The 22694-nt window shown below is 41.8% G+C and overlaps 1 protein-coding gene across 2 annotated transcripts in view; it reads right to left on the bottom strand.

Moving 5' to 3' along the window:
* Window positions 1–71: 71 nt before the first annotated feature.
* LOC118394604 (la-related protein 4B-like) overlaps window positions 72–22694 on the bottom strand; it is a 39702-nt gene continuing 17079 nt past the window's right edge. The window contains exons 3-17 of one of the 2 annotated variants that reach the window (XM_035787963.2): window positions 22209–22362; window positions 17645–17818; window positions 16714–16792; window positions 15278–15414; window positions 15026–15129; window positions 13478–13588; window positions 13149–13202; window positions 12607–12822; window positions 12225–12334; window positions 11716–11988; window positions 11409–11457; window positions 10924–11094; window positions 10564–10727; window positions 10156–10264; window positions 72–9215 (exon numbers count right to left, since the gene is read on the bottom strand). In XM_035787963.2, coding sequence (XP_035643856.1) covers window positions 8892–9215; window positions 10156–10264; window positions 10564–10727; window positions 10924–11094; window positions 11409–11457; window positions 11716–11988; window positions 12225–12334; window positions 12607–12822; window positions 13149–13202; window positions 13478–13588; window positions 15026–15129; window positions 15278–15414; window positions 16714–16792; window positions 17645–17818; window positions 22209–22362 — 2229 coding nt within the window. In that variant the 3' untranslated portion in view covers window positions 72–8891. The remainder of the gene's footprint in view (window positions 9216–10155; window positions 10265–10563; window positions 10728–10923; window positions 11095–11408; window positions 11458–11715; window positions 11989–12224; window positions 12335–12606; window positions 12823–13148; window positions 13203–13477; window positions 13589–15025; window positions 15130–15277; window positions 15415–16713; window positions 16793–17644; window positions 17819–22208; window positions 22363–22694) is intronic. The other variant, XM_035787964.2, reaches the window with a different exon arrangement.

The following is a 22694-nucleotide window of genomic DNA, read 5'->3' as shown; positions in this document are numbered from 1 at the left end:
TTCCATATACATGTATGTAAAGAAAGCTGTAATGCAAACATTGTGTAAAGAAAACAAACTGTAAGCCCATATCTTTATGCTGATCTCTCAGCAGCTGTATTTTAATAGGAAACAGACCAAGGCCCATCCCAAAATGGTACACTATTCCCTATATACAGTGCATTTGGAAAGTATTCAGAGCCATTGACTTTTTCTACATTGTTACATTACAGCCTTGTTGTAAAATGTATTACATTTTGTTAAAGTCCTCAGCAATCTACACACAATACCCCATAATGGCAAAGCAAAAACAGGTATCTAGAAAAAAACAGAAATACCTTATTTACATAACTATTCAGATTATTTTCTATGAGACTCAAACTTGAGCTCAGGTGCATCCTGTTTTCATTGATCATCAAATGTTTCTGCAACTTGATTGGCGTTCATTTGTGGTGAATTCAATTAATTATACATGATTTGGAAAGGCACACACATCTAAATAAAAAGGTCCCAAGGTTGACAGTGCATGTCAGAGCAAAAACCAGGCCAAACTGAGCAATCAGGGAAGATGGTCACTGAAAGCTTCAGAGTTCCTCTGTGGAGATGGGAGAACCTTCCAGAAGGAGAACCATCTCTGAAGCACTCCACCAATCAGGCCTTTATGGTAGTGGCCAGATGGAAGCCACTCCTCAGTAAAAGGCACATGACAGCCCGCTTGGAGTTTGACAAAAGGAACCTAAAATCTATCTCCTGAGAAACAAGATTCTCTGGTCTGATGAAACCAAAATTGAACTCTTTCGCCTGAATGCCAAGCGTCACATCTGGAGGAAACCTGGCACCATCTCTACAGTGAAGCATGGTGGCAGCATCATGCTATAGGAATGTTTTTCAGTGGCAGGGACTGGGAGACTAGTCAGGATCGAGGGAAAGATGAATGGAGAAATGTACAAAGAGATCCTTGATGAAAACCTGCTCCAGAGCACTCAGGACCTCAGCGAAGGTTCACCTTCCAACAGGACAACAACCCTAAGCACACAAAGACAACGCAGGAGTGACTTCGGGACAAGTCTCTGCAAGTACTTGAGGCCCTGCCAGAGCCCAGACTTTAACCCAATCGAATATCTCTGGAGACCTGAAAAGCTGTGCAGCGACGCTCCCCGTCCAACCTGACAGAGCTTGAGAGGATCTGCTGAGAAGAATGCAAGAAACTCCCCAAACACAGATGTGCCAAGCTTGTAGCATCATACCCAAGAAGACTCAAGGCTGTAATAGCTGCCGAAAGGTGCTTCAACAAAGTACAGTGTAAAAAGGTCTGAATACTTAAATAAATGCGATACTTCCATTTTTTTTTATATTTGCGAACATTTCAAAAAACCTGTTATTACTTTGTCATTATGGGTTATTGTGTGTAGATTTGGGGGGTGACATTTAATAAAATGTTAGAATAAGGCTGTAACCTAACAAAATGTGGGTCTGAACTTTCCAAAAGCACTATAGTCCTCTACTTTTGGAAAGCTCAAAAATAGTGCACTATATAGGTAATTGGGTGCCATTCGGGACTTACCCATAAAATGCAAAAACAGCCATGACATGGGAAACGGAGTGGGAGGAACATGTGCTTGAACAGAAGGCCTACCACTGGAGAAGTATTTTTATAGAGGGGTTACAAGTTGCTTATGAACAGGTCTACTTGTTAACAAAATGGCTGCAGCTGCAAGACAATCGGATCAAATAAAACTGGACTCATGAGATGTTTGAAGAAGCCTATGGTTTTGTTTGGGGAGTGATACTCTGGCTTAATCTAATAGGATTGTGGTGTGCTGTGGAACAAATCCTCCAAGATGTCCTTGTGTGAATATGTTGCCACCTTGTGGCTAGTATTTCGCATGAAAATACAGAACAGCATTCCATTACATTACATTACATTTAAGTCATTTAGCAGACGCTCTTATCCAGAGCGGCTTACAAATTGCCGTAGACTTCGATATGATGTGGTGGATGGACCATGGCTTTGTGGGTGTTAACTTGCCTGCTGAAAAAAGACAAAAAAGGAATATCTGAAAAACCTTTCTATTTTTGGACAATGGCTCATGGCATTATAACATGTGCAGTTTGAATAGGATGGCCAAAAACAACCAACCCTAGTAGAACACAGGATTCCAGGCAATTTTTGCGAGAACACAAATCTAGCATTAGAAAATAAATAGGAGAGAAGCTCCTAGCAGGATTCATTTCGCCAGCTAAGAAGCTGACAGTCATATGCCTTTTCTGGTTAATTTAGAAATATTAAACTTTAATATGGGTTGTTGAGTCTATCATACCATTTCAAGTCTACACAGTACACAAAATATTAGGAACACTTCCAAATATTGAGTTGCACCCCCTTTTAGCACTCAGAACAGCCTCAATTCGTCAGGGTATGGACTCTACAAGGTGTCGAAAGTGTTCCATAGGGATGCTGGCCAATGTTGACTCCAATGCTTCCCACAGTTGTGTCAAGTTGGCTGGATGTCCTTTGGGTGGTGGACCATTCTTGATACTCAAAACGGTGCACCTGGCACCTACTACCATACCCCGTTCAGAAGGCACTTCAGTATTTTGTCTTGCCCCTTCACCCTTTGAATGGCACACATACACAATCCATATCTCAAGACTTAAAAATCCTTCAACTCATCCACTCCCCTTCATACAGTGATTGAAGTGGATTTAAGTGACATCAAGGGATCATAGCCATCACCTAGATTCACCTGGTCAGTCTATGTAATGGAAAGACACCTGTGTCGATGCCCTAATGTTTTAGACACAATATTTAGGACAGTTAGCTGGCTAACTCACTCATTCATCCTGCTTTCTGGACCAACCCCCAGATTGTGTGTACCACAATCACGAGACAACTCATTAACAGTGCCTAAATCTTTATTTTTCAATAAGCTACATTTTTTCCCTCTCCAAATTAGACAGTTTTACATCATGACACAAGAGTAACTTAAATTATCAATAGTTGACATGTACGCTTGATTCCAGTCTTAAATGGAAGAAAAGTTAAGACAAAAATCAAAAGCCCTCTCAAAGAAACCTCGATGAACAACTGTTACCGTTAGGTTATTCTCCCCATCAAGTCATCGATTGTCCACTGCTGTTAGCGTAAAAATGAGTTAATTTAACACAGTGATTTGATAGTGAGACAATTGGTTCGTCTCATTCCAGTCAGTTGGTGCATTGTAACATCAATTTACAGTCAATTTACAACAAGCTGAAACCTTTGCAAAAAATACATGGCACTATCAAACTGGTGAGACGTAACAGAAAGAAGCGAACTGGGCAGGGAGAACGAGACCGCTTGATATGGAGAGACTGTCTGTGCACAGTAACACAAGAACAGCAGAACATTACAACAGGGCTTTAGTAGTGCGCGCAAAAGAAGAAAAAGTTAAACACTTTCGTACTGTAAGCAGTGCAATCTTCAGGAGAGAAACCAATAACAGAATAATTTTCAGATCATGCTGCACAAACCTGGCTGGCTAATCACCCTTTGGTTTACTTTACTTCAACCGTCAGTCAATTTTGCAGTTGTGTTTGGTTAACTTCTCACAAACACTTTCTCATACAAACTCAGTGCCCAGCCAGATAACATATCAATACCCAATCTGCAAAGACAACAGTATTAGAATTTTGCATTAGAAAGGCCTACTAGCATAGACTAGCTTAATGTACATACCTAGACTTCATTAGCCAGATCAGATGCGGGTTGCTATGAGTACTTTGTCTAATGTCAGTGGTATCACATTATTATTCCCAGTTATATAGTTTCAAGACCAGCTACACTTCCTCAGTAACAATTATAATGTCAAGTGTTTAATTACAGTACAAGTCAAACAAACTGCCAGGTTGAAACAAATTAATGGCACAGATAAATGCAGTCCACATGTGTGATCAACTGATAAAAAGGACAATGCACAGTATGTTATACAGTATGTGCCAGAAAACTAATTTTCTTGTTGAAATGTGTACAAATATCTACACTATTATACTTGAGTCTAAACACTGGTAAAGCCTACCAAAAGGAATTTTTATTTGTCAAGTTTAGTGCTGGGGGCTACGAAAGTTCAGTTGACATACAACTTCATGAAAAACAAACCTTCAAAAAGAAAAACTAAACAGAATATCAACAATGCTTAAATCACCTTCACTCCAAACATGAAAGGTTCATGTCTGGTACAATTATACAGTATGCTGCTATGGACTTGAAATTGGTTGTGTGAGAAAGATTTGATGTTCCTGTGCTTACAAATGTGCTTTACTGTGATAAAGAATTATTGTATGGGCTAAATCACAGACTGCTATAAGCACAGTCTGTCAGATAATAGTACCGACTGTGCTTTCATTTAAGGATGCGTGTTTGTACGACAGGTAGGTTCTTCCCTTTTCTCACTGTGCACAGTGAAGAGGTTGGCCAACAGAAAACATTGTCTACCAGGGGTTGAAAAACACAAGGACATGGAATGAGAATGACTTTTAAAAAGTTACAATCAGACAACCTTCCCTGTCGCAAAGTGAGGGAGAAGCAATTCTGCACACCAGAATAGAAAAAAAATATAGAAAAAAAATATTCAAAATCAAATCACAACATTTAGTTTTTATCCTACATCCAGCTCAAAAAGCGACATTAATATTTCAACAAGATCAATATATATTTTTTAAATCATTTTAAGGTACCTCTATTTTTCAGATTATTTACAATTGTACAAGCAAAGCACACACTTCAAAGTGCACATATTTGATACAGTATTTACTATTTTGCATTTACAGGATTTATATTTCCCCAAAACAACTGAAAATAGGAAGTAGAAACAAAGTTAAATCAAATTAGACAATTTTCTTACAATTTTACACCCCCCCGCAAAAAAAAAAATGCTGACAGATTTGTACTTTAAGACCTAGTAAGACTTGTGATGTTTGGTACGACTAAACATTTAGATGTGTTACCCTTAGTAACATTTTGGGGTTTGAAAATAAATACTCTACATTGTCTCATATAAAAGTTAAGGCAAAGTCATTTTCAAGTTTAAATAAAATTCAAGTTTTTCAAACACTGGATGGAAAATATACAGTTGTATATTGTATATTTCTTCTTAAAAATAAACATTTTTATGATCTCTCATGGAATAAACAGCATTGGTTTATAAATAAGCAGATATGGTGCATCATGTCTTTTATACCATCTCAGAAAAAAAATTAAAATCAAATTTTAAAAAAAAACTGCAATTTAAAGACTGTCCACCCAAGTGCATCCCAGTCTTTCAAAATAAAACAAAATAATGTTTTTGCAAACCAAAACCAAAATCAAAAGCATCAAAATCAAAAGCAGCAATGACTATCAGTACAGGCCATTCTGTGACTTAGGCAATGTCTCCTCTCCAAAATGAGTCCTCTTATCTAAGCAGAGTATTAAACTCCTTGTTGCAGGAAGACGTCAATGAGACACTAAAGAAGTGCACAAGTTCCACTTATGAGTTGTTTTTTTTTCTACTTATACATTTATGCAGAGTACAGAGGGGAATTTGGAAGCTATATGGTTTTTGTATGGAGAGCCAGGAGAAATCTATAGAAGGCATTCTAAAAAGAGAAAAGCATGCCAAAAATAAATATTGAGTAAGTCCTGCAGTGAACAGGGGCACTTCTACTGTATGTGAGGGGGGAAGGATTTGGAATGACCCAAGAGTGCTGCCCCCTCTGCACAACGTTTTCTTGCCCAAACTGAAAGGACTCATCGATAAGCTGCTCAGGTTCACAGTATGCAAACAGGTCTAAGGTCATTTCATTCACTCACTGGATTCTCACAGGGTCCAGTTCACTACTCGTTTGTTTGACTGTAACCCAATGAATAAAGCAATACCTTATTTCTAAAATGGCTGCATCATGGTTTACCTTCAAATATAACATTTGTAGTGGAAAGAATATCGTACTTCTTCCTTTTAACCAATTCCACTTATTTTTCCCATTTGAGCCACCAGGTGTACACATTCTAAGGTGTACACCCACATTATAATTAACTACTGTAATACTGAATAAGCTAGAACAGCTTCAAAAAACACCACGCACCAGTGGTTTCACAAATGACTAGCTCAAAAGCAAAACAAAATAAAATGAGTGAGACTCCATAGGGTGTGCACAAAATAAAATGACTATCTACACCAAGACTAAAGTTCTCAGCATGCACGGAAGTATGTCTTGTAGGCATTTACATGGGAGTAAACAAAAAAGTTTAACTCGTGTGAATTTATCCGCATAGAGGTTAATACAATTAGTCAACATTTGAGAGATTCTGAAAGCTGATCATCCTGTCACAACATAATGCACAAGTCAAATGGCAAGAAGAAATTTCATTCTTTAGGGGGAAAAATCTATTGGTTGTATAGCTGAAATTTTAAAGGGATTAATTATGTGACCATCAGACCTTCCCATATTTGTCTTTACATGTTAGGTTCCCTTTTGCTTCTGTATGTAGGTAAAATATGGATTTCTTAATTAATCCAGAAACAAAACAAAGTGCAACGTTTAGTTGACAACATGTATCAAGTATTATCTAAGTACAGTACCAGATTATTTGAAGTAGCAAGTTCCAGGTTCATCCTCTAGCTAGCACCATAGCTATCTAAAATAAAACATCCCACTGTTTGAATGAAGTCACTACACCCTGCCAAAACCCTACTGCCGACTCCTAATAGCTGAGCACAGGAAGTTGGTGGCACCTTAATTGGGGAGAACGGGCTTGTGTTAATGGCTGGAGTGGAACGGTGTCAAATACATCAAAACACTTGTTTTCTAAGTGTTTGATTCTATTCGCACCGTTCCAGACATTATTATGAGTCATCCTCCACGCAGAAGCCTCCACTATAGCCTATCCATTGCCAACGTATGTGCCTGCTGAACTAGTCTGACATGCTTGTTTCACAGCAAAATAGTAAAGAAAGAAAATATAGTCTACAAGAGGCACCAATCGACACCATGTGATGAATGTATGGGTCGTTCCACGAAATGATAAAACTTTTGGACCCCTTTGATATTTAAAGTATAAATGGTGCACAAATATTGAATTTAAAAAAAAGTGTGTTATATTAAATGAAGTGCCCTTTAATATAGACCACATGGGAATTCAATAAATCAAATTCTTTATATGAATGAAGACTTGTTAGTGCCTAAATTCAAAATCCCTCCGTGACTTCTAGGAATATTTTAACCTATCATTGTAAAGCCCTAGATAATTTGTTGCTTTGACAGTCATATCTGAAGATTATTTTTTATTTGTGATTTTCTGTGTCCCTCAATTTAAAGGTAAACCCTGTTACGCGAACTGAACTATCATTTTAATATAGTAAAACTATTCCTTTTTTAAATGTTTTTTTTTTTTCAAAAGAAACATGAACATCTAGTCAAATCACAGTGTAAAAGCAGGTGAGCCAGTTCTACTCTTGCCATTTTCTGGTGTTTTGTGGTAGAAAACTGAGCGAGTCAAGCATACCATGTCAACCCTGTTACCCATAGATAGACAGGTTAGAAATGTTACGTTAAAAATGTTTATGACAGTGGCAATCAATTGCCACTACCTGTTACACAACAAACTTCCATTCCACCTTTCAATATGGGATTCACAGCTGATCTAAGATAAAATTGTCAACCCTGCGACAGTCAACCCTGTTACTTATTTTGTCACTTACTATAGTAATTTTGTATTTAACGTTGAGATGGGAAAACGTGTTAAGTTTTACGTGCTCTTTATGACAGAAAGTAAAAAATAAAGTGAAGAAATTAAATTGGACCAAGTTACACATCCCAAAAGGCACCGAATTGCTGGAACGACCCTCATCTGCTTTTTCCAAGATCAAAATGCATGTAGATTTCTACTGACCCCGATAGTGGCTCTCTACGAGGACTAACTAGCTATGTGCTTTACACGGCTAGGAAACAGATTCCTGCATTGGACAACAGAAAACGATGTAATTGTAAAATGTAAAATGTAATTTTTACCACAAGAAACACCAGATAAAGAAAGTCTAAGGCGCTCTCAAAACCACCAGCACGCAACAAGTAGTACTTGTACCAACGATCAAAACCAGTATGCAAATAAACGTATTCTCCTCAAATGCTTGTATTCTAACGAGATAAAGTGTTCCATGTTGGCAAAAAGGTCATCTAGTTTTGATAAATGACACCAGTGGCGAAGTTCCTCACAAATGAAGTCTGAGGATTTCAGTTATGTCTGTAAAATGAGCCTGGACTAGTTGACCTTGAATATCAACACAAATATGTAAAACACATCATAGATGCGTCTCTAATGGTACCTTATTCCATATGTAGTGCACTACTTTTGATCGAAAGTAGTGCACTATATAGGGATGAGGTTGCCATTTGGGACACAGCCATCTTGTCTGACTGATATGGTGATCATCACACCCGGCAATGGAATCACATCACCACTTAACAGGACTGCATACAAGACATACAGACACCCCCTCAGTGTCACAACGAATGACATGGCAACAGCTACTCTGTTCCTCATCTGCTTCCTTTCATTCACCTGTTGTTGGCTTCCACTGATGACCTCACAATACTTTGGACATATGAATTTATCCCACTAATCTGAACAGGAGTAAGTTTTCAGATTGACACTAAATAACAAAAGCAATGAAAAAAATAAACCCTCCAAAAATAAATAAGTCAAAATGATTAACGGTGCTCTATATGCACACTAAAGTGCTATTGTCTGAAAGCCCTGATCCAGAAAGGCATCCTCTCTATGCTATGAATGACTGGTGATTTTAGAATAGGTTGTATTTGAATAGCCCTGACTTTTTCAGATTTCTTTCACTCTCACGTTTTTGTTTTGAAATTGACTTGATTGCAGTGGGGGGTTACTGCGGGGACTTTGGGGGAGTGTTGAGATCTTTGCTGCTGGCACCCTTCCCTGGGTGGTTGGGGGGTGGTGAAGGCCACCGGCCGGTCGGTCTCCGGACCTCTCGGGGTCTGCCGAGGGTGGCAGACTTGGAGGAGCATGGGTATGTCTCTCGGGGGACCTTTGGCTCACCCCTGTCCCCTGGGGCTGCGTCAGTGCACTTCCTCTCCTCTCCTGCGGAGGCAGCGCTGCTGGCTGGTTTGGCGTCTTTAGGGGCCTGTAGTGTCGGAGCGTGGTCTTTAATCCTCTGGCAGATCTCAGCGTAAGAGGGCTTTCGCAGTTCCTAACCACAAAACAAAACACATACTTGTAGATGATTCATTTCATAGGACATTGACTATGCCCACTGGTTTGACACACATTAAAGTCCAGAAAACATGATTACTACCGGCCACAAATCAACATTTACAGGTAACTGACAAAATAATGTAAACACTTCAGCAATTTTTTTTACCTTTATTTAACTAGGCAAGTCAGTTAAGAACAAATTCTTATTTTCAATGACGGCCTAGTTACAGTGGGTTAACTGCCTGTTCAGGGGCAGAACGACAGATTTGTACCTTGTCAGCTCAGGGATTTGAACTTGCAACCTTCCGGTTACTAGTCCAACGCTCTAACCACTAGGCTACACTGCCACCCCATGAGGGATAAAAAATAATTTTCAAAGCAGGTGCTTCCACACAACTGTGGTTCCTGAGTTAATTAAGCAATTAACATCCCATCATGCTTAGGGTCATGTATAAAAATACTGGGCAGATCATTATTTTGTCTACCATGGCCTTTCCCCCCTAGGATGACAATGCCCCCATCCACAGGGCACGGGTTGTCACAATGGTCAGATGAGCATGAAAACGATGTAAACCATATGCCATGGCCATCTCAGTCACCAGATCTCAACCCAATTAAACACTTACGGGAGATTCTGGACCGGTGCCTAAGACCGATTTTTCCACCATCAACAAAACACCAAATTAAGGAATTTATTGTGGAAGAATGGTGTCATATCCCTCCAATAGAGTTCCAGACGTTTGAAGAATCTATGCCAAGATGTATTGAAGCGGTTTTGGCTCGTGGTAGCACGCCTCCCTAATAAGACACTATTTTGGAGTTTCCTGTATTTGGGCAGTTACCTGTATCTATGACTATCAAAACATCTTTCAGCTAATAATATGGAAAATGGACCTGATTGATTAGGTTTAAAATGCTTTAGACAGCTTACTTACTGTAGCAGTACCATTGACTTGAACAGATTTGCTAGCAGTGTACAGAGCGGTAGTGACGCGCTCCATAGAAACCTGAGTCTCCTGATTCACCTCCAGAACCTTCACTTCCCTGAAAAACAAACATTCATTTCACACAATGATGTGAATGACATGAAATGCTTCTAAGTCAGTTATGTTCTCTCGTTCTACACAAATTCAGATGACAACAACAATGGTGTTCCACATTATCAAATGGGACACACTGATAAGGAAATGGTGAGACAAGAGTGCGACGTAAAGCACACTGTTCTGTTTTTCTATACAAATCATGTTAGTGGGGGCATGCTTACACATTTTGATGGAAATAGTGTGTATGGGGGGGGTTGGATGCAAAGTGGTACATGAAGGGACAACATGTCCTACACTCACTCTGCAGGTTGGGAGGAAACATGGACAGGGCCAGAGGCTGGTCCTGGGTTCGGGGGGACAGAGGGCTGGAGGTTCGGTGGCTGTGGAGAAGTGACTGTCCTTAGTGGCTCCTTGGGTCCTCCTGGGGGGAGGGCACCTGCAGAGCTGGCATCAACGCTTACATTCTGGAACGATACAAAAAGTCATGAACAATACTACTAACGGTGGCTTGGAGATAAGAGCTTGTCTGAGTCCCAATTGGCACCATATTCACTGGTCAAAAGTAGTGCACTATATATGGAATAGGGTGCCATTTGGGACACACTCCCATTTGGGAGTATGGTGGCCTAGAGATGAGTGCTTGTGTTGGTAGATACTGACCCTGTCCTTTGTGGCTCCTAATACCATGCTGGCCAGTTTGTTCTCAAACATGTCGTCAGGGGTTTTGAGGTGGCCTGCGGCCCCAGGCAGAGGGGGGAAGCTGGAGAGCCCCAGCTCAAAGCTGGGGGACGGGGGCTTCTGAGGAGGGGGTGGCGACTGGGTAGCCATTCTCTATACAATAGAACAGCATCAAACACCGTCAGACTGGGAAGCCACTCTACACAACAGCATCAAACAGTCAGTCACAGAGTAAAGACTGCATCCCAAATGGCACCCTATTTATTGCCTATATAGTGCACCATATAGGGAATAGGGTAAAATTTGGGACACCCACAAAGCCAGCCAACTGTACGTACAAAAGACCTGCAATATTGAAATTCAGTCAGAAGATGTCACTGCCTGAAAAGCTTGCAGCAGCACCACTGATGGCTCTTTCTCCAAGTCAAAGACTAGTCTAAGATCAATTTTTAAAAACTTGTACTTACTGTAAACTTGTTGTCGTCCCTCTTTTTCCTAGAACCATAAATATTTGTCCTTTAAGAGAATATTTGAAAAATGGTATACTATTTGAAGCCTAACTTAGCATAACAGAAATTTTAACAATTCAATTAAATTGTTGTAATACTATAATCCGCCCCAAATAGCACCCTGTCCAGTACACTACTTTTGACCAGAGCCCTACGGGCCTGGGACTAAAGTTGTGCACTAAATAACAAATAGGGTACCATTTGGGAAACAGCCTATGGAGGTCTATGGTGGTGATGATCATGCAGATAGTAGAGGATACCTTACCTTCCCCGGCCCATGCCCAGTGAGTAGTCAGTGCTGACGGGCTCCAACCGACCTGTACTGATGTCTCTCCTGGGGTAGGTCATGGTGGAGGGGGGTAACCTGGTTCTGTTCTGACTCGGGGGGCGCGTCATTTGGGGGGAACCCCGCGGTACCCCGTTCAGAATTCGCTCCGTGGGGAAGTTGAAGATGGTGGGGCTGTCCAGGAGCCCTGTGCCGCGCTGGTCCATGATAGGCATTGTGGGCCTCAGGTGAGGTTTACTGTGAGTGTGATTCCTGAAAAGAAACAATATCATATTTGAAGATCCTAAGCACAGCAATATAGAATTCTGGGCCCAAATTCACAACGACTCAATAGTAAGACTGCTGATATACTGTATATACAAATCAGATTAACCTTATATACGAGGGGGGACCTGATCCTAGATCAGCACTCCTATTGTGAGATGCTTTGTGAATACAGGCACAGGTTGGTATTGTCTACATCAGATGGTGAGCCTCAGTGTACCCACCTATTCCTGGGAGAGTAGTGCCTAACACCAGCAAGAGGAGACGTTGCTGGTTTAAAACTATGGGATGTTGTAAATCCATTGATAAATTGAGTGTTGTGAAATTGGGTAACCTGTTAGAAAAGGAAACACAAAATCAATTACTTTTATAAGAGTTCTAGTAGCATATTATACAGTGAAATTAAGAATGGCCTGCATTGTAGCCTTGTGGGTTGTAAGTGGCCAAAATCCAGGTAACTTTCTAAAAATGTCCAGGTTTCCCAGAAATTCCAGTTGGAAAATTCCCAGAATCAGGAGTGAAAACCAGACTTTTGGGAAAGTTACTGGAATTTTGCAACCCTAAACTAGATTTTAGGTTGTGTGTGGGCACGCCCGTTGTCCTCACCAGCGAAGGGTCTATGAAGCTGTGGGTGGCTGACCAGGCCTGTGGAGTGATGAGACTGTAGAGGGGGAACTGCTGCTGAGGGCTGTACACTGGAGGTATGTAGTAGGAGGTGTAACGTTGTTGCTGCTGCTGAACGTAAGGGTGAACCTCCACCGGGCGGTAGCCATTCTTTGGCATAAAAGTGTTAATAGCGATTGCCTTCGCCTTTATCCGTGCCTGAAATTAGAGTTGAGAATATAACATTTTCCTCAAACCTATCAGCAAAGTAAGCATTTCAAACCTGTGCACAAAGATTTTGATTTTAAAAAAGCTACATTTGTCTGCGATATTATGACACATCAACACTAAATGAACCCATACAACAACTGCAGATTGAATTATGTTATATACTGGAGGGGAAAGCATTTGTTTAGGTTGTTCTGCTGAAGGAAAAGGTTCTGAACCACCATACTTGGAAATACTCCAGAATTTACAGTATAGTATACAGTTAATGGGTCATGTTCATATTAGTTTAATTAAAGTTCAATAGTTAATTAGCTTACCTTAATAGGCTTCCCTTGGAAGGTTTTCACTTCTTCACGAAGATACTGATATGCCTGGAAAATAGGATAAATGGAAACTTCAGACAGAGCAGGATTGTTTTTAATACCCACGAATGTAAGCTTATGGCCAGTATGAAACACTGTATGGTAGCAACTAGCAATAGTAGACCTGACCACCGAACCCATAGCAGGGAAGTTAGTGGCAGGTAACATGGGAGTTTCACAGACCCAGACCTACAATCCTAAAACATGACGTGTTCGGGAAACAAGGTGCTTCATGCACCATTACTAAATCCTACAATAGTGCAACATTCTTGAATGTTTCTGACCTGTTGTGCATCTGCTTCCGATTCAAAGGTGATGAACCAGTTGTCGTTGTAGGCAAACTCAGAATTGATGAATTTAGGTAAGTTCTCTCCTTTAAAAAGAGCCTCGACCTCCTGCAAAACAAGACCACATGTCAAGCTTAACGTCAAAACTCCTTGGTGTCGATTGTGGCTTCGGGTGGTTTTGCGGTCTAAGCTGCTGCCTCCGGAACACATTACTGCAGCATTCGGTCGAATCTAGCAACCTCCCTTTTATCTATGTAATAAACAAATAATACGAGAGGAGTGGGCCCTATCAACGTCAAATTTAGTCAATATTCCCCGATGGGAGTGCGGTTCAGACTGAAATAACTGACATAACACCATTAAAATGTTGCACCCTTTAATTTGTCACACTGCACGACATGGTACTGGCTGGCACATGAGGCACAATGAAACCTCTAAACACTACATTATCAAAACAATGTGCCATTACAATTACTTTCTCAAAGTCCAACAACAGGGTGTCTATAACATGGCTAGGAGGAAGGTGTACAAACAAATCATGGACGCAGAGACAGGTTTTTACACCATTCCAGGAAATGTTTACAATTCCAGGAAAACAACTCTTAGCAAATATTAGGCTAGAGTAGTGTGCTGTGCACTCAAAACAGGAAATTACCTACAATGCCATGGTTAAAACACACATATAGCGTAATCACATAAGAGCTTGTACTAGAATGACCGTATCTTGTTAAAAACCTGTTATTTTGTTCCACTTTCTGCCATACTGGATACAGTCTAATGTAGTATTTGGTTTCTTATGCCATAATATCAGGGGGCAGTTAGAACTGCAAACTATATTGCTGGCGGATTTGAAGGATCAGTCAGTCAGTCAACAGGAAATATCATTGTGCTCTTGGGTAAAACTTTTTTTTGTTGCAATTTTGGCAGAAATGTTGCAGATGGAGATGTTCCAGTCCCTAGTGAGACACCATGGGAGAATGGTATGACAATGATTTATAGGGAAAGATCGGTTGATCTGTGGCATGTCTGAAGGGTGGAATAGATGAGTGTTAGAATAATTATATGCACAGTATAAATGTTTAAGGTCCTCCAATCAGGGGTGAGGGTGGGGATGGGATTATTGTACAGTTTTGTTTCACAATTTATGCTTTGGCTTTAACGTTGTGATGCGTGTGCTGGTCCTGGACAGTTAAGAGTAGCTCAATTCTATGCCTGCCCGGGCATCGGGTGGGACTTGGTTTTTCCCACAATTGGAAAAAACATTTGGGCAGGGGGTTTGCCTCTCAGGGCAAACACTCCCACTGACCACAACACCCACTGACCACAACACCCACTGACCACAACACCCACTGACCACAACACCCACTGACCATTTGTAGTCAGCATATTGCATTGTTTAAAATAAAGTCATTCTAAATGCATGGTTTCTTTAGCAGATGGTCCAGACTGAATCGTTGTCCCAAACGACACCCTATTCCCCATTTAGCGCACTACTTTTGAACAGAACCCTAAGGACCGTGGCCAGAAGCTAGCCAGTGAACGTACCTCTATGGGAGTGCTCTCAGGGACCTCTCGGAGGATGACGATGCAGCGGTTCTGGTTGGGTCTCACCTTCTCCCCCTTCTCATCCACCTGGACCAACGGCAGAGCTATGGAGGCAGGGAAATATACAAGTCCAGTGAATTTAAAATCGAAACAATGTCTCTTTGGTGTCAACAAAAAAAATGCTATAAGTAAACGTTAAGTCTTGTTAAAAATTTTAAATAAACATTTTATTTTTGTAAGAGTGTCACTTACATCGTAGGATATCGACGATCAACTCCACATCCGTGCTGAGTTTCTTGACGTGGTCCAGATTAGCTACCGTCACGATTGGTACATATTGGTCACTATCCATCTGAGAGATAAGATACATGTCGCTGGACAGATTCTCTCTGAGAGAAAAGACAAAAAAGTTGAGTCCCTCCCTGTAAGTCACTCCTCCCTACAGCAGCCACAAGTGTATTTTTGACAGCATGAAATAAAGCTTTCATTTAGAGCACGCCTTCAACAAAGGGCAGGGATAGAACTAATGAGAATGCGACCGCTGTGCATCATCATAGCAACCAATTTTACTGGCTGCATTCTAGCATGGGCAGCACTTATTCACCATCAACAAAATCTACAGCCCGGCCTCCCGAGTGTCTCAGTGGCCTAAGGCCCTGCATCACAGTGCTAGCTGTGCCACTACAGATGCTGGTCCGTGCCCAGGCTCTATCGCAGCCGGCCACGACCGGGAGACCCATGGAGCGGCACACAACTGGCCCAGCGTCGTCCAAGTTAGGGGAGGGTTTAGCCAGCAGGAATGTTCTTGTCCCATCGCGCTCTAGCGACTTCTGTGGAGCCGACCTCTCCAGAGTCCACCAGGCGCAATGCACGCTGACACGGTTGCCAGATGTACAGCGTTACCTCCTACAAATTGGTGCAGCTGGCTTCCGGGTTAAGTGGGCATTGTGTCAAGAAGCAGTGCAGCTTGGTTGGGTTTCGGAGGACGCACGGCTCTCGACCTTTGTCTCGCCAGTCCGTACGGGAGTTGCAGCGATTAGACAAGACTAATTACCAATCGGATATCATGAAATTGGGGAGGAAAAGTTTTTTTTAAATAATAAAAACTACAACCTGAGATCGACAATTATGGGGAAGAGCATAACAAATGGTATAGTTGTGGTGTAAATGAATCCCAATGAAAGTTCTGTCTGGCGGGTTCGGTGTTCTGTAATGGCAGAGCTGTGCATCTGTGCTGCTTGACTGTAGTTTATATGGTTGCTGCATTATTGGCTGTATTGTAGTAGACAATGCTTGTGTACCAAATGGCAACCTATTTCCTATACACAAGGGTTAAAGCAACAAGACAAAATCCATTGAGTGACAGATCGATTCTCTGGGGCCAAGTTAACCTCCCCTCATGTAAAAAAGTAATGAACTTCATGCTTTTAGGGAAAGAGGATAAGTTTGTATTCAACTGTGAGTTTTGACCAATTCCAGTCCTTTTCAATATTGTAAGGGAAAAAAATCCATTTGATGGCAATCCGCTGCAGCAACAGACCTTTAACCCCCTGTATAAAGTGCACTACTTTCACCCAGGGCCCATTTGACCAGAGCACTATATTGGGTCTGGTCAAAAGTAGTGCACTATACAGGGAATAAGTATGTAATTTGTGACAAATCCAGTGTGTAGTATGGCTGTTACTCACCGGGAAAGACAGAACTCCAGGGTCTTCTTCAGGTGTTCCCGGAGGTCCTCTTGAGGGATCTCCTGCTGGGTCTCACTGCCTGCTCGTCACACAGGGGGAATAGACAACCCAATACTCAGCCACTTTCATGACATGAGACTATTAATTTCATTCAACTCAATGGCCAAGTCTCAAATGGCAGCTTAATCCCTATGTAGTGCACTATTGTGACATGTGACCATTCATTTCATTACACGCAGTGCCGTGTAGGCTATTATTATAAAATACCTGTTCTACAGGAAACTCCACAAAGTCAAAACAAAATCATTGATGCATAACGTACATCTCTAATATTCTAAAAATAATGTTGCAGTGAATTCTGATTACCATTTGTATGACGGGTGTGCCTAGTATTCAGACAAAAGAAAACTATCAGGGTTGGGAAACACTGGTCTAAATAACTCAACTGGCTGGTTTTCATGTCTGTAAAGAGAGGGGCTATACGTTGACCCTGCTGCTCTGATTGGATAGAGCAAAGCTGTATTTCTCGTCTACTCAATTCGTTACATAATTTCATTCAATCACTTCTCCTCGCATGTTATGGTCGGCTCATTTAGATTGCTGCTGCCTCTTGTTAGCCTAATACTATGATGAATCAAAGGGCAAGGATGTTTGCTAGCTAACAAGCTATCAATGTGCATAATATCTAGCAAGTATGGCGAGGGTAAGGAAAAAATATGAACTGGAGATGCACATTCTGACTTGTCTATCCGTCCCTCTGCTAGTTGAGGAAACAGACACTCCTACCCACGCAGCTCCTCATCTGCAGCTTTTTTTGGTCTATAAACATGCAAGGAGATCAGTGCATCTACTTATTTCTATAATTGTGCATCACTTTCACAGACGCTTTGCTCAACTCAAATTAATTGTCTCCAGTGGATGAAGATCCCACCTGTGTGAGTTTCCTCCTGGCCAGACTCTGGGTATGCAGCATGGTCGGAGCACTCCAGGGTGACGGTGGCAGCCATGGGAGCCGGCTCTGCCAGTATCACCGCCACCGGCGGCGGCTCATCTGGGTCAGCTAGTAGGGTCCCTTCAAACACTTCGTCTTCGCTGGCTTCACAGCCTGGAAAGAGTAACACGGAGACAACCAACCACGTGGTTAACATTAGCTAGGAGCTACTTTGATGGCTAAACTTGGAGAAACAACACACGTTATGCAGTAGTAATCAGTTGATCTAGACACGGTCAATATTTAGATGTAAAAATGGATACCATAAAAATATGATTACTGTTAATATAAGATCTCCTAAAATGCAATCCCTAAAAATAACTTAACATTACAAGCTGTAGGTGTCTGCACAGCGCGATATCAACCAAGAGCATATCGAACTGCTTTTTCTCTACCAAATCTCTGGATTCCTACCAATGCTCAACCTTTACACCAGATCATCACAGCTAGCTAGCTGCTATCCACGTGGCTACACCTGGCTAACGTCTCTGTCCCGAAGCAAGCACCAGTGTGCCTGGAGCTAGCCCCAAGCTAGGCCCATCTCCCAGCTAGCCGAAGAGGTCTATGAGCCAATTCTTGGGCTACAATACCTATTTTGCCAATTGGCCTGGACCTTTTACTGCCGACACGGCGCCCCGCCGATTCACCACGACCGGTCTGCCGACGTAACCGTCCGAGGGGTTTCAACAAGCTCAAGTCCCCCGGAGGCCCATCTGCTATCCCTGGCCCGTTAGGGCGATTCAGACCGCTGTCTCCAGCTCGCTTAGCAACTCACTGGACCCCATGATCACTCGGCTACACATGCCTCTCCCTAATGTCAATATGGGAGAGGCATGTGTCTATTGCTGTTGTCTATTGCTGTTTTGGTTAGTGATTGTCTTATTTCACTGTAGAGCCTCCAGTCCTACTCAATATGCCTTAGCTAGCCCTTTTGTTCCACACCCCACACCTGCAGTGACCTCACCTGGCTTAAATGGTGCCTCTAGAGACAAAACCTCTCTCATCGTCACTCAATGCCTAGGTTTACCTCTGTACTCACATCATACCATACCCTCGTCTGTACATTATGCCTTGAATCTATTCTTCCACGGCCAGAAATATGCTCCTTTTACTCTCTGTTCCAAACGCACTAGACGCCCAGTTCGTATAGCCTTTAGCCGTACCCTTAACCTCTACATCAACGGAGTAGGATAACCCAGGCCCTGCATCCCCCAGCACCACTCCCATAACCCAGGCGCTCTCATTTGTCGACTTCTGTAACCGTAAAAGCCTTGGTTTCATGCATGTTAACATTAGAAGCCTCCTCCCTAAGTGTGTTTTATTCACTGCTTCACCCCAGATTTGACTGCCCTTCATCAGCACAAAAACATCCTGTGGCGTTCTGCATTAGCATCGAAAAGCCCCCACGATATGCAACTTTTTAGGGAAGTCAGGTACCAAAATACTCCGTTTGAAAAAGCTAGCCTTAGCTTTCCTAACAGAAATTTGCATCCTGTAGCACTAATTCCCAAAGGTTTTGGGACACTAAAGTCCATGGAGAATAAGAGCACCTCCTCCCAGCTGCCCACTGCACTGAGCATAGGAAACTCACCACCGATAAATCTACAATAATGTCAATAAGCATTTCTCTACGGCTGGCCATGCTTTCCACCTGGCTACCCCTACCCCGGCCAACATCTCAGCACTCCCTGCAGCAACTTCCCCAAGCCCCCCACTTCTCCTTCACCCAAATCCAGACAGCTGATGTTCTGAAAGAGGTGCGAAATCTGGATGCCTACAAATCAGCCGGGCTAGATAATCTGGACCCTTTCGTTCTAAAATGATCCGCCAAAATTGTTGCAACCCCTATTACTAGCCTGTTCAACCTCTTTCGTATCGTCCAAGATCCCTAAAGATTGGAACGCTGCCCCGGTCATTCCCCTCTTCAAAGGGGAAGACACTAGACACAAACTGCTACAGACCTATATCTATCCTACCCTGCCTTTCTACGGTCTTCAAAAGCCAAGTTAACAAACAGATCACAGACCATTCCGAATCCCACCGTACCTTCTCCACTATGCAATCTGGTTTCCGAGCTGGTCATGGGTGCACCTCAGCCACAAACAAGGTCCTAAATTATATCATAACCACCATCGATAAAAGACTGCACTATGCAGCCGACTTCATCGACCTGGCCAAGGCTTCTGACTCTGTCAATCACGGTGTTCTTATCGGCAGACTCAGCAGCCTTGGTTTCTCTAATGACTGCCTCCGCTGGTCCACCAACTACTTACATTTACATTTTCCACCATAATTTGCAAATAAATTCATTAAAAATCCTACAATGTGATTTTCTGGATTTTTTTTCTCATTTTGTCTGTCATAGTTGAAGTGTACCTATGATGAAAATTACAGGCCTCATCTTTTTAAGTTGGAGAACTTACAATTGGTGGCTGACTAAATACTTTTTTGCCCCACTGTATATGCATATTATTATTAGTATTGGATAGAAAACACTGAAGTTTCTAAAACCGTTTTAATTATGTCTGTGAGTATAACACAACTCATATTGCAGGCAAAAACCTGAGAAATTCCACTTCCTGATTGGATTTTTTCTGGGGGTGGTAGATTTTCAACCAAGCTCTCATTGAAATTACAGCGAGATATGGATGAGTTTACTTCCTACGCCTTCCACTAGATGTCAACAGTCAATAGAAATTTGTCTGATGACTAAATGTGAAGGGGCGTCGAATGAGACAGGAAGTAGTCACCACTGCCACGAGTTGACGATGCTTTCACCATGCACGTTCACAGGGGAAGGACCTGCATTCCACCGGTCATCTGAAGTCATTCTAATTCTCCGGTTGGAACGTTATTCAAGATGTATGTAAACATTCTAAAAATGTATTCAGTACATCGTTTGACATGCTTCTACTGACTGTTACGGAACTTTTGGACATCGTCACATTATAGTGGACGCGCTTTGTGACTGTTTACCAAACGCGCTAACCAAAGTAGCTAATTGGACATAAATAACGGACATTTTCAAACAAATCAAGCATTTATTGTGGACCTGGGATTCCTAGGACTGCATTCTGATGCAGTTCATCAACGGTAAGGAAACATTTATCATGTCTTTTCTGGTTTCTGTTGACTCCAACATGGCGGCTAATTTGGCTACTGTTCTGAGCTCCGTCTCAGATTATTGCATGGGTTGCTTTTTCCGTAAACTTTTTTAAAAATCTGAGACAGCGGTTGCATTAAGGAGAGTTATATCTATAATTCCATGTGTATAACTTGTATTATCATCTACATTTATGATAAGTATTTCTGTTGAAACGATGTGGCTATGCAAAATCACTTAATGTTTTTGGAACAAGTGAATCTAATACGCCAATGTAAACTCAGATTTTTTTAAATAAATATTTATCAAACAAAACATGCATGTATTGTGTAACATTATGTCCTATATCCCATGAGTGCCATCTGATGAAGATAAAATGAATCCCTAACCTTGAATTATCTATTTCTGCTTTTTGTGAATGCTATATTTTGGCTGTGCTTATTGTGGTTTGGTGGAGAAATAACCATTTGTTGTGCTTTTGCTGATAGGCATATTTGAAATCGGACACTGGTGGGATTAACAACAAGATTACATTTAAAATGATATCAGACACATATATGTTTTAGGAATTGTAATTATGAGATGTGTGGTTTGAATTTGGCGCCCTCTATTTTCACTGGTAGTTGTCATACCGATCCCGTTAGCGGGATTGCAGCCATAACAAGCATCAGCTGTCAGAGCAGCTTACCTATCACTGTACCTGTACACAGCCAATCTGTAAATAGCACACCCAACTGCCTCATCCCCATATTGTTACTTATCCTCCTCTTTTGCACCCTAGTATTTCTACTTGCACATCATCACTCCAGTGTTAATGCTAAATTGTAATTATTTCACCTCTATGGCCTACTTATTGCCCGATCGCCCTACATTTGCACACACTGTACATAGATTTGTATATTGTGTTATTGACTGTATGTTTGTTTGTGTTGTTTTTGTCGCACGGCTTTGCTTTATCTTGGCCAGGTCGCAGCTGTAAATGAGAACTTGTTCAACTGGCCTACCTGGTTAAATAAAATAAATGAAAAGCTGTGTCAATCAAAATAAAACTAATTGATCATTTCCATGTCTCCACCATTCCCTTGTTAACTGCCACGGCGGCTAAACTTGGCTAATCTTAACTTCTGCACATTAAAACAAGTGATTATGCTCATGAGTTAGAGATGAAAGGATAACTTGGTAATATTCATAGCTCTCCCTCTAAATTGATAAATGATTCACCCCTGACTGCATGTGCCGTGACGACATGGAGTGTGTCCCAAATGGCACCCCGTTCCCTATATATTGCACTATTTTTGGTCAAAAGTAGTGCACTTTGTAGGGAATAGGGTGCCATTTGAGACTCAGACAGGGACACTGTAACAGAAGGAGTATTCTTATCCGGTCCTTAAAATGGCTGACCTTCTGGCCCAGGGTTAGCGGAGCTGCTAACGCAGCCGTCCTTCCATGGCTGGAGAGCAGGTGGATCTGCAGTCCCAGCGGTGGTGTCCAGGTTAAGCATGTGATTGGCCCATGCTTTCGCATTGGGGTTCAGGTCAGAAACCTTGGCAGATTCCTGTTTCAGGAGACAAGATAGTATTATAAACATGAGTTCAGGTAGGCCCTCACACTTCAGCAGACTAAAGGGATGTAGGAGGGATGCTGCTCAAAAACACCAAAGTACAGAATTAGGCATACTATAAGCATAGTGGAATATAGGCTGGATCAGGGAAGAATGAGAAGGTAACCTACAGAAGGACTTTTTGTCAGCTGCTCATTCCTATTTTAAAAGCCCTGCCAGTCAACTTTGCCTGCTTGTAGTGTGACCATACAAATAGCAATGTGCAAATAGAAAATGGCCACAAGTTCATCTTAGTACAGCCCCACACAAACAAAGCTGATCTCCAT

Source organism: Oncorhynchus keta, chromosome 15 (assembly GCF_023373465.1).
Source record: "Oncorhynchus keta strain PuntledgeMale-10-30-2019 chromosome 15, Oket_V2, whole genome shotgun sequence".
Classification (NCBI taxonomy): Eukaryota; Metazoa; Chordata; class Actinopteri; order Salmoniformes; family Salmonidae; genus Oncorhynchus; species Oncorhynchus keta.
This window is presented reverse-complemented; position numbering and strand designations above follow the sequence as displayed.